The 13,001-nt window shown below is 44.8% G+C and overlaps 1 protein-coding gene across 4 annotated transcripts in view; it reads left to right on the plus strand.

Moving 5' to 3' along the window:
* wdfy4 (WDFY family member 4) overlaps positions 1 to 13,001 on the plus strand; it is a 201,020-nt gene that overhangs the window by 167,485 nt on the left and 20,534 nt on the right. For all 4 annotated transcript variants that reach the window (XR_008078773.1, XM_052478455.1, XM_052478453.1 and 1 more), the window contains 4 exons: positions 88 to 208; positions 11,774 to 11,931; positions 12,106 to 12,264; positions 12,373 to 12,552. Coding sequence is in view for 3 of the 4 variants with exons in the window: in XM_052478455.1 (XP_052334415.1) it covers positions 88 to 208; positions 11,774 to 11,931; positions 12,106 to 12,264; positions 12,373 to 12,552 (618 nt within the window). In the remaining variant the exon portion in view is untranslated. The remainder of the gene's footprint in view (positions 1 to 87; positions 209 to 11,773; positions 11,932 to 12,105; positions 12,265 to 12,372; positions 12,553 to 13,001) is intronic.

Raw genomic sequence — 13,001 nt, forward strand, 5'->3', positions numbered from 1 at the left:
TTGGCTCTTGATTTGTGCCATATTTAGTCAGTGATGGCCAAAGTGAGGGTTGTCTCTATGAATGACCTCTACCCTTTGACACCTCAGCTGTTCAACAAGCCCCACCCTCCTCGTGCCGGCTCAAAAAAGGAGGGATCAGCAACCGCTCAGCCAACCCCCTTTTTCTTCAGACTGGACAAGCTCAAACCCTCCATTCAACCATTCAAAGGTAAAGTTCCAATTATAACACAATCATAACATTACTCAAACTCTGTACCACTCTCAACACTGTCTAGCACTATTCAATCCCACACAAACCATATCCAAGCACTTCTCTAACAATACCCCAAAACAGCAGAATCAGGAGTGCTGTGCTTTACTTTTCTGACTTTATTTTCCCTGTGGGGAAAAATTGTTTGCAGTACCATGTGGAAATCACAGAAGGCTGCTGAGAGGAGGACGTCTCATAATAATGAATGGAATGGTATCAAACCCATGGAAACCATGTGCTTGATGAGTACGATCACCATCCCAAAAATTCAGTTCCAGCCATTGCTATGAGCCCGTCCTCCCCAATTAAGGTGCCACCAATCTCCTGGTGTGAATATTTAAAAGGCGTTACAAAGAACTAGACTTGTATACAGAAGTGCGAGCGTATGCAGTGTGTGTACGCAAGAAAGACTCATGTATATTTAATCATTTTCATTCACCTTATTATTTCAAAATAACGTTTTTGTACCTCAATTATTTTATCTAACAGCGTTCCTCAATTATTTTATATACTAGATGGGCCAGGTCCATAGGGAGCAATAGGAAGAGGTTGGCTAGACACTCTTCATAGGGTAATTTACCCAGCACACACACACACAGATCTGCTACTACGGACTTACAATATTGAGATGGACCCACCAGCGAAGCCTTGCTTAATAATCGGATTAGCCATTCTGAAGGAGATGAGCTGAATGTGTGTGTATGTTGAGGCAATGCATACCTTCCTGCATGTTACATCTCAGAGTGTTGTCTGATCAAGAAGCATGTAGAGATGACTAGAGAGAAAGATATTAAGGTGATATTAAAGGATATTATTAAGGGTAATGCTGAAACATTCTCCAGGCTCTTTCTGCTTCCAGGGTATTTGGAAGGTAAAGGTGGCGATAGGAAAATAAATATTTTTCCCATCCAGGTTGGAGCAGATCAATTAAAGGCACAATTACAGGACGCCAGATACACAAACATCCTGATCCTTATAAAGGTGTAGGTGTATCCCCTAGGGCAGGGTGGCAGTGTATGGTCTGCAATGCCATATGGGATATTAATTTAATTGAATGAAATTCAGCAGAAGTTGGGAAACTCTTTCATGTGATGGTTTTGAAGTAGGACTATTATTATTATTTTCCCAGGTAATTTGATCCATGTACTTGGTGGCAGAGATTAAGTGTAGCCGATACTACGCCATCTAAGTTTACTAAGGAACTCTTTCCATAAATATATAGCACACAGATACAAACAATCTGGTGGGAGCGTGCAACCTGGTTCACACATACTGGAGGCTGAGACTGAAATAACGCGAGGAGATTTTTTGGAGTTTATTTATTTTTAACCTTTATTTAACAAGGCAGGTCAGTTAAGAACAAATTATTATTTTCAATGACGGTGGCTTAGGAACAGTGGGTTAACTGCCTTATTTCAGGGGCAGAACGACATATTTTTACCTTGTCAGCTCGGGGATTCGATCTTGCATCCATTCGGTTATTAGACGTCCCCCAAAGGCTAACTTTCTAGCCCTTGCTATCTGCTTTGCTTGCTAATTCGGCCTGCTAACTGCTAGCTTGTTTACCCCCGGTCTGCTAACTGCTAGCTTGTTTAGCCCCGGCCTACTAACTGTTAGCTTGTTAGCACAGGCCTGCTAACTGTCTGAATCGCCACGTCCCCAGCCAGCCCAACCGCTCACTGGACCCATATTTACTTTCAATCTCTTTTCGATTTTTAATTCGATTATATCTTCCGGTAACCTGCCTCACCCAATGTGTTACGGAATCGCTATTATTTAACATTTTTAGAACACTTTCAGGAACCACCAGAAGCTAACCAGCGAACTAGCTACAAGCTATTTAGTTATTGTTAGCCACTGCTAGCGGCTTTTACCTTCTGCACAGCCAGACAGTTTTTTTAATCTGGATAATACTCACCAGTCTAGCTTCCCTGTCCCATCCACCGCTGCCCCCTGGACACTGATCACTTGGGTACATAGCTGATGCATGCTGGACTGACCATTAATCACGGTACTCCATTCTGCTTGTTTATGTTTTATCTGTCGGCCCCAGCCGCACTCAGGCTCTGTGTGTAGTTAATCCGGCCCCCTCTGCCTAGTCAACTCCATTTTACCTGCTGTTGTTGTGCTAGCTGATTAGCTGATGTTGTCTCACCTACTGTTTTAGCTAGCTCTCCCAATCAACACCTGTGATTACTGTATTCCTCGCTGTATGTCTCTCTCAAATGTCAATATGCCTTGTATACTGTTGTTCAGGTTAGTTATCATTGTTTTAGTTTACAATGGAGCCCCTAGTTCCACTCTTCATACCCCTGATACCTCCTTTGTCCCACCTCCCACACATGCGGTGACCTCACCCATTACAACCAGCATGTCCAGAGATATAACCTCTCTTATCATCACCCAGTGCCTGGGCTTACCTCCGCTGTACCCGCACCCCACCATACCCCTGTCTGCGCATTATGCCCTGAATATATTCTACCATGCCCAGAAATCTGCTCCTTTTATTCTTTGTCCCCAACACTCTAGGCGACCAGTTTTGATAGCCTTTAGCCGCACCCTCATACTACTCCTCCTCTGTTCCACGGGTGATGTGGAGGTAAACCCAGGCCCTGCATGTCCCCAGGCACCCTCATTTGTTGACTTCTGTGATCGAAAAAGCCTTGGTTTCATGCATGTCAACATCAGAAGCCTCCTCCCTAAGTTTGTTTTACTCACTGCTTTAGCACACTTTGCTAACCCTGATGTCCTTGCTGTGTCTGAATCCTGGCTCAGGAAGGCCACCAAAAATTCTGATATTTCCATACCCAACTATAACATTTTCCGTCAAGATAGAACTGCCAAAGGGGGAGGAGTTGCAGTCTACTACAGAGATAGCCTGCAAAGTAATGTCATACTTTAAAGGTCCATACCCAAACATTTCAAACTACTAATTTTAAAAATTACTCTCTCCAGAAATAAGTCTCTCACTGTTGCAGCCTGCTACCGACCCCCCTCAGCTCCCAGCTGTGCCCTGGACACCATTGGTGAATTGATCGCCCCCCATCTAGCTTCAGAGTTTGTTCTGTTAGGTAACCTAAACTGGGATATGCTTAACACCCCGGCAGTCCTACAATCTAAGCTAGATGCCCTCAATCTCACACAAATCATCAAGGAACCCACCAGGTACAACCCTAAATCTGTAAACAAGGGCACCCTCATAGACGTCATCCTGACCAACTGGCCCTCCAAATACACCTCTGCTGTTTTCAACCAGGATCTCAGCGATCACTGCCTCATTGCCTGTATCCGCTACGGATCCGCAGTCAAACGACCACCCCTCATCACTGTCAAACGCTCCCTAAAACACTTCTGTGAGCAGGCCTTTCTAATCGACCTGGCCCGGGTATCCTGGAAGGACATTGACCTCATCCCGTCAGTTGTGGATGCCTGGTCATTCTTTAAAAGTAACTTCCTCACCATTTTAGATAAGCATGCTCCATTCAAAAAATGCAGAACTAGGAACAGATATAGCCCTTGGTTCACTCCAGACCTGACTGCCCTCTACCAGCACAAAAACATCCTGTGGCGGACTGCAATAGCATCGAATAGTCCCCGCGATATGAAACTGTTCAGGGAAGTCAGGAACCAATACACACAGTCAGTCAGGAAAGCTAAGGCCAGCTTCTTCAGGCAGAAGTTCTGGGGCACTGTGAAGTCCATGGAGAACAAGAACACCTCCTCCCAGCTGCCCACTGCACCGAGGCTAGGTAACACGGTCACCACCGATAAATCCATGTTAATCGAAAACTTCAACAAGCATTTCTCAACGGCTGGCCATGCCTTCCGCCGGGCTACTCCAACCTCGGCCAACAGCTCCGCCCCCCCCTGCAGCTACTCGCCCAAGCCTCTCCAGGTTCTCCTTTACCCAAATCCAGATAGCAGATGTTCTGAAAGAGCTGCAAATCCTGGACCCGTACAAATCAGCTGGGCTTGACAATCTGGACCCTCTATTTCTGAAACTATCCGCCGCCATTGTCGCAACCCCTATTACCAGCCTGTTCAACCTCTCTTTCATATCGTCTGAGATCACAAAGGATTGGAAAGCTGCCGCAGTCATCCACCTCTTCAAAGGGGGAGACACCCTGGACCCAAACTGTTACAGACTTATATCCATCCTGCCCTGCCTATCTAAGCTCGTCGAAAGCCAAGTCAACAAACAGGTCAATGACCATCTCGAATCCCACCGCACCTTCTCCGCTGTGCAATCTGGTTTCCGAGCCGGTCACGGGTACACCTCAGCCACGCTCAAGGTACTAAACGATATCATAACCGCCATCGATAAAAGACAGTACTGTGCAGCCGTCTTCATCGATCTTGCCAAGGCTTTCGACTCGGTCAATCACCATATTCTTATCAGCAGACTCAGTAGCCTCGGTTTTTCTGATGACTGCCTTGCCTGGTTCACCAACTACTTTGCAGACAGAGTTCAGTGTGTCAAATCGGAGGGCATGCTGTCCGGTCCTCTGGCAGTCTCTATGGGGGTGCCACAGGGTTCAATTCTCGGGCCGACTCTTTTCTCTTTATATATCAATGATGTTGCTTTTGCTGCGGGCGATTCCTTGATCCACCTCTACGCAGACGACACCATTCTGTATACTTCCGGCCCGTCCTTGGACACTGTGCTATCTAACCTCCAAACGAGCTTCAATGCCATACAACACTCATTCCGTGGCCTCCAACTGCTCTTAAACGCTAGTAAATCCAAATGCATGCTTTTCAACCGTTCGCGGCCTGCACCCGCACGCCCGACTAGCATCACCACCCTGGATGGTTCAGACCTTGAATATGTGGACATCTATAAGTACCTAGGTGTCTGGCTAGACTGTAAACTCTCCCTCCAGACTCATATCAAACATCTCCAATCAAAAATCAAATCAAGAGTCGGCTTTCTATTCCGCAACAAAGCCTCCTTCACTCACGCCACCAAACCTACCCTAGTAAAACTGACTATCCTACCGATCCTCGACTTCGGCGATGTCATCTACAAAATAGCTTCCAACACTCTACTCAGCAAACTGGATGCAGTTTATCACAGTGCCAACAGTTTTGTCACTAAAGCACCTTATACCACCCACCACTGCGACCTGTATGCTCTAGTCGGCTGGCCTTCGCTACATATTCGTTGCCAGACCTACTGGCTCCAGGTCATCTACAAGTCCATGCTAGGTAAAGCTCCGCCTTATCTCAGTTCACTGGTCACAATGGCAACACCCACCCGTAGCACGCGGTCCAGCAGGTGTATCTCACTGATCATCCCTAAAGCCAACACCTCATTCGGCCGCCTTTCGTTCCAGTTCTCTGCTGCCTGTGACTGGAACGAATTGCAAAAATCGCTGAAGTTGGAGACTTTTATCTCCCTCACCAACTTCAAACATCTGCTATCTGAGCAGCTAACCGATCGCTGCAGCTGTACATAGTCTATCGGTAAATAGCCCACCCAATTTTACCTACCTCATCCCCATACCGTTTTTATTTATTTACTTTTATGCTCTTTTGCACACCAATATCTCTACCTGTACATGACCATCTGATCATTTATCACTCCAGTGTTAATCTGCAAAATTGTAATTATTTGCCTACCTCCTCATGCCTTTTGCACACAATGTATATAGACTCTTTTTTTCTACTGTGTTATTGACTTGTTAATTGTTTACTCCATGTGTAACTCTGTGTTGTCTGTTCACACTGCTATGCTTTGTCTTGGCCAGGTCGCAGTTGCAAATGAGAACTTGTTCTCAACTAGCTTACCTGGTTACATAAAGGTGAAATATATATATATTTTTTAGGTTACCTGCCGCCTATAACGAGTTCTAGGGGAGTCGTGTAAAGGCCACCCATAACATCCACATAACTGCAAGACAGAGACAACTGGTGACAGTATGATTGTCTGAATCACTGAATAACTCGGTCTATCAGTCCATATTATATCGTAAGGAATAACAGCAATTCAACCAGCTCAAGGACTAAACCTACTCAAATCAAAATGGTGCCAAACACTAAAGAAAAAAACATTCAAATCAATAGCTAAATTTAAACTGTAATGTTATTTGCGCAACCCTGATTATGATAATATGTGTGAGATATATCACTATGGGGATTTGCTTTAGTGGATTCTATAACTGAAGTACCAATCACAGTCTGTTGGAGACTGACAGACTGGTAATTCTCTATCATGCCTCTCTTCATTGCGCTCTAGCGAGCAAGGAAACACAGTAAAATATCTCACTCATATTATCATAGAACCGTGGTTATGCAAGTGAAGCTAAGTTCTATTTGAAATTTATTTTTTCGATATTTCACTATGGGGATATAGACTACCCCCATATCGAGACATGCTCTCCAAAGCCAGACTATTTCCAACCCTTCAGAAGCTCTGACACTAAGGAAGTATATATCAACAAAAGTGCATTGACATCCAGCAGGTAAAAACCTCAGAAATGTATCAGGCATGGTTCAAATAGCCATAGTGATAATCTATTGTTGAAGGAGATGCTTTTGGACCAGCGGAGGCTTCTGAGTTTAGGACGGCTCATAATAATGGAACGGAATGGATGGAATGGCATCAACACATGGAAAGCATGTGTTTGTTGTATTTGATACCATTCCACTAATTCCACTGCAGGCATTACCATGAGCCTGTCCTCCCCAATTAAGGTGCCACCAACCTCTAGGGTTTCGAATAGTACCAAAGAAGTGGTCATACTTCTGATGGAATGAGCCCTTCCAGGCCGCAACACTTGCTGTCATTCTTTCCAACATAACAGCCTCCTCTACCCAAAAGGACAGTGAGAGAGAGAGACCTCCCCTTGCAGGTAGGTGCCCAAGAAACAAAGAGGTAGTTCTAGCTCTTCTCCAATACTCTCGCTCCATCCAAGTTAAAGCACATACTAGACACAAACAGGGGAGACGCTCCTGTCCCTTTTAAACAGGAAGAGCGATGGGTGGGAAACCACAAGCTCTTAAGACGAAACAAGCATAGTTGTTGCTAACCTTGTGCATAAAAGTTGGGGTCAGGTAACAAGGTAACCTAGGAGAACCCGGGGCAACTGTAGGCACGAATTGTGGACTGATATGTTGTGCAGCTCGCTCGCTTGCAGGCGGGCAGACTGCACAGAAGGAGAGGTGTTACATCTCCGCACTTTCCATCGGCTGTCAGGAAGCCTCAGGCGCAATAGAAAAGTCCTAAGACTGGGCTAAAGGCCTGGAGACTAGGCGCAAGCGATGCGCATACTCTTTCAACGACATGCGCAGACCAGCTAGCTGGAGTGTTTACGGACATATTCAATCTCTCCCTATCCCAGTCGTCTGTCCCCACATGATTCAAGATGTCCACCATTGTTCCTGTACCCATGAAAGCAAAGGTAACTGAACTAAATGACTATCGCCCCGTAGCACTCACTTCTGTCATCTTGAAGTGCTTTGAGAGGCTAGTTAAGGATCATATCACCTCTACCTTACCTGATACCCTAGACCCACTTTAATTTGCATATAGCCGCAATAGATCCACAGACGATGCAATTGTCACCATACTGCACACTGCCCTATCCCATCTGGACAAGAGGAATACCTATGTAAGAATGCTGTTCATTGACTATAGCTCAGCCTTCAATACCATAGTACCTTCCAAGCTCATCGTTAAGCTTGGGGCCCTGGGTCTGAACCCTGCCCTGTGCAACTGGGTCCTGGACTTCCTGACGGGTCAGCCCCAGGTGGTGAAGGTAGGAAACACCCCCACTTCGCTGATCCTCAACACAGGGACCCCACAAGGGTGCGTGCTCAGCCCCCTCCTGTACTCCTTGCTCACCCATGACTGTGTGGCCACGCATGCCTCCATTTCAATCTTTACGTTTGCAGATGACACAACAGTTGTAGGCCTGATTACCAACAATGACAAGAAAGACTAAGGACCCTGGCAGAGTGGTACCAGGAAAATAACCTCTCCCTCAACGTCAACAAAATATAAGAGCTGATCGTGGACTTCAGGAAACAGCAGAGAGAGCAGTGGAAAAGGTGAAAATCAACAGCATCTTTTCAACCTCAGGAGGCTGAATAAATTTGGCTTGGCCCCTAAGATCTTCACAAACTTTTACAGATGCACAATTGAGGGCATCCTGTCGAGCTGTATCGCCGCCTGGTACGGCAACAGCACTACCCACAACCGCAGGGCTCTCCAGAGGGTCGTGCGGTCTCCCCAACACATCACGGGCTGCGCACTGCCTGCCCTCCAGGGCACCTACAGCACCCGATGTCACAGGATGGCCAAAAAGAACATCAAGGACATCAACCACCCGAGCCACGGCCTGTTCACCCCCTACCATCCAGAAGGCGAGGTCAGTACAGATGAATCAAAGCTGTGACCAAGATATATCAGACTGTTAAATAGCCATCATTAGCTTGCACCTTAGAGGCTCCTGCCCTATATACATTGACATAGAATTACTGGTCACTTTATAAATGGAACACTGGTCACTTTATAAATGGAACACTAGTCACTTTAATAATGTTAAAATAATGAAAATCGCAAATTAAATATATTCAAACACAAGCTTAGCCTTTTGTTAATCACACTGTCGTCTCAAATTTTCAAAATATGCGTTACAGCCAACGCTAGACAAGCATTTGTGTAAGCCTTTTTTATCATGGCATAATGCTATGCAAGGCTCTGCTGGTTTATCATGGCATAATGCAACATTTTCACGAAAATAAGAAAAGCAACCAAATTCAATCATTTACCTTTGAAGAACTTCAGATGTTTTCACTCAGGAGACTCCCAGTTAGATAGCAAATGTTCCTTTTTTCCCCAAAATATTATTTTTGTAGGCAAAATAGCTCCCGTTTGTTCATCATGCTTGGCTGAGAAATCGACCGGAAAATGCTACCACTACAACGGCAAACTTTTTTCAAAATGAGCTCCATAATATCGACAGAAATACGGCAAACGTTGTTCAGGATCAATCCTCAAGGTGTTTTTAACATATATATTCGATAATATATCCGTCGAGGCAATTGGTTTCTTATAAGAAGCGATTGGAAAAATGTCTACCTCAGTATTTTACGCAAGATTTTCTGCGGGAGACACCATGTGACCACTTGCTAAATATGGTCCCTTACGGCTATTCTTCAATGGAAATGTGTAAAAAGATGTCACAATGCTGTAGACACCTTGGGGAATACATGGAAAACGTAAGCTCATTCGTAGCTCATTCACAGCCATATAAGGAATCATTGGCATGAGGCGGTTTCAAAAAATGCGGCACTTCCTGGTTGGATTTTTATCTGGGTTTCAGCTGTAACATCAGTTCTGTTGCACTCACAGACCATATCTTTGCAGTTTTGGAAACGTCAGAGTGTTTTCTATCCAAACCTGTCAATTATATGCATAGCCGAGCATCTTTTCATGATAGAATATCTTGTTTAAAACGGGAACGTTTTTCATCCAAAAATGAGAATAGCCTCACACTTAACTCCATTCTTTAACTTTAGATTTGTTTGTATTGTTGTGAATTGTTAGGTATTCCTGCACTGTTGGAGCTAGGAACACAAGAATCTCACTACACCTGCAGTAACATCTGCTAAATATGTGTATGTGACCAATACAATTTGATTTGATTTGATATAACCATACTGTGTAACTATCAGAGCCTGCATGACAGGCCAAGATAGTGGTTTAAACGGATGTTGACAGAAATTATCTGTTTAGGTCATATCACTTCTCAGAAGAGCATTACTAATTTCCACAGTGAGCGTAAAGACTGGTGCTTTTGATGATCTCAAGTGGCATATTTGTCGCATTCAGTCTTTACCTCTCATGGGCCACACCCAGAAGGTCATAGTGCTAGGTGAGGGTGGTACATTTTTATGTGTGCATGGGACCGACAATCCTTGCATAATGGCAACCGCCAGGGATGGTTGTAAGCAAGAGAGTGATATCCACCAACCATCTCCATCGCCGAGGGGGCTTGAAGATGAGAGATAAGCCTGTTACCTCACTCTGCTACCATGAAGGTGTTTGTTACAACCCTCATAGGGTAGTCGGTTCTAACAGACTGTGGAGTCAATCTGTATAGATGGGTGGTTAGTTGCAACGTCACAAAAAACTGTGCAAAAGAAGTGAGCATGTTGTTGTGATTCTGGATGGCCAGATTGCTAGCATGAATGATAAGAACTTGCCACGTGGGGAATCGTAAGTAGCTCATTTCAGCTTGTTTCGTCTTGTTCTGAGTGATTTCATGTCAATGCTAATATGGCTCAAATTCGCTAGCTATCTAACCAACAACTGTAACGATATATTTGACAGATAACAAGTGCTTATTGTGCAAATGTTTTTGTCAACACAGACTGGTGTGCGATGACCATACTATTTTCCAGGAGAGTTTTCATCTGTATTTTTCATAGCAGTATATTTACCACCACAAACCGATGCTGGCACTAAGACCACACTCAGCGAGCTGTATAAGGCCATAAGAAAACAAGAATAAGCTCATCCAGAAGAGGCGCTCCTAGTGGCCGTGGACTTTAATGTAGCTAATTTCTACCAGCACATCACATGTGCAACCAGAGGAAACAAAACTCTAGACCACCTTCACTCCACACACAGAGACGCATACAAATCTCTCCCTCGCCCTCCATTTGGTAAATCTGACCATAATTCTATATTCCTGATTCCTGCTTACATGCAAAAACTGAAGCAGGAAGTACCAGTGACGCGCTCAATACAGAAGAGGTCATATGATGCGGATGCTACGCTACAGGACTGTTTTGCTAGCACAGACTGGAATATGTTCAGGGATTCATCCAATGGCATTGAGTAGTGTGTCACCTCAGTCACCGGCTTCATCAATAAATACATGGACGACGTCGTCCCCACAGTGACTGTATGTACATATCCCAACCAGAAGCCATGGATTACAGGCAACATCTGTACTGAGCTAAAGGCTAGAGCTCCTACTTTCAAGGAGTGGGACACTAATCTGGACGCTTTTAAGAAATCCTGATATTCCCTTAGACGAACCATCAAACAGGCAAAGCGCACACACACACACACACACACACACACACACACACACACACACACACACACACACACACACACACACACACACACACACACACACACACACACACACACACACACACACACACACACACACACACACACACACACACACACACACACACACACACACACACACACACACACAGCTCATCTGTAAATAGCACACCCAACTACCTCATCCCCATATTGTTATTAATTGTTTTGCTCCTTTGCACTCTAGTATCTCTACTAGAGAGGTTCTTATCTTAGAGAACAACAAACTTCTCCTACGTCCCTCTATTCTCTCCACCACCCCCCTTCATAGTGCATTAGGCCAGGTGGTTTGTGTGGATAAAGAGGATCTGGACTTATTTTACCCCCTTCTATTCATATCTCGATCTCTTCTTCTCCTCACCCTTTCCCTATCTTCTCTTCCTCCCCTTCAGAGCTCCTTCGTGGTCCAGTAGGCCAGGTGGTTTGTGTGGACAAAGAGGTTTTGGTCGTAGAGAAGAACAGACTACTGATCCCTCCTCTGTGGAATGTCTACTTCTCCTGGGGCTTCCCTGATAACTCCTGCTCCTTCGGACACTACACCACTGAGAAAGTATGTACACTATGGAGGCCTTTTATTCACTTACTCACACTAACAAAGGTTCAATTAGATTGCCATCCATCCATCATGAGGTAGCAACATGACATGAAGCTTTAAAGTTGGCCAAACCATTTCCAACATAGACAATGACTAACATTTGTGTGTATTTCTATTTCCCTCTCCTAGACCTTTGCTGTATGTGAGAGTATGTGTGACTGGGGGAAGATGCTGTGTGCAGCGTGTCCCAACCAAGCTACCATAGTCACTGCTGGGATCAGCTCAGTGGTGTGTGTGTGGGATGTTTCCATCAGCAAGGACAAACTCACTCACATGAAACTCAGACAGGTGTGTGTGATGTGGTGTGAGAGTGATGTGGTGTGAGAATGTATCTAGCCCAATACACAGTAAAATGTGTGTGTGTTTGATAAAGTGAATCTCATATTGGTCTCCCAGGCGTTGTATGGTCATACCGATGCAGTAACGTGTCTGGCGGTGTCTGAGGTTCATGGAATGATAGCCAGCGGTTCGCGTGACCTCACCTGTATACTGTGGGACCTTGAGGAACTCAACTACATCACTCAGCTACCTGGACACAAGGCTAGCATCACAGCACTTGCTATCAATGACCTCACGGTGAGTCTACACTCTCTTTTTACCTCTTTCACATCATTATCTCTATATTTTTTCTCTTTTTCTCCCCCCACAAGTCCAGAATCCATAACTATCAACAATCTGAGAGTTGACCTCTTTCTATACCTCCTTTTGCATCCATCTATCGCTTTTCTTTCCAATTTCTATTTCTCTCTTTAGTGGGATCCTGTTGGATCCTACCTGCTAAACATATTTTTTTTAAAGTACCACACAAGTACATAGGGACCATCATCGTTTAGCCAGTCTATTGCACGAGCATTCCTGGAACTCAGAATGAGGAAGGGAGGATTTCCTTTTCTGGCTGCACACACATCCTCTACTATGCTCGGTGCTCATAGGTCTACCATGTGTGTGGTCACTGATAGAGACACTTTTCCGTTCATTCCCTCATTTGTTTGTATTTGTATTTATTATGGATCCCCGTTAGCTGC

This window comes from Oncorhynchus keta, chromosome 2 (assembly GCF_023373465.1).
Source record: "Oncorhynchus keta strain PuntledgeMale-10-30-2019 chromosome 2, Oket_V2, whole genome shotgun sequence".
Taxonomy (NCBI): domain Eukaryota; kingdom Metazoa; phylum Chordata; class Actinopteri; order Salmoniformes; family Salmonidae; genus Oncorhynchus; species Oncorhynchus keta.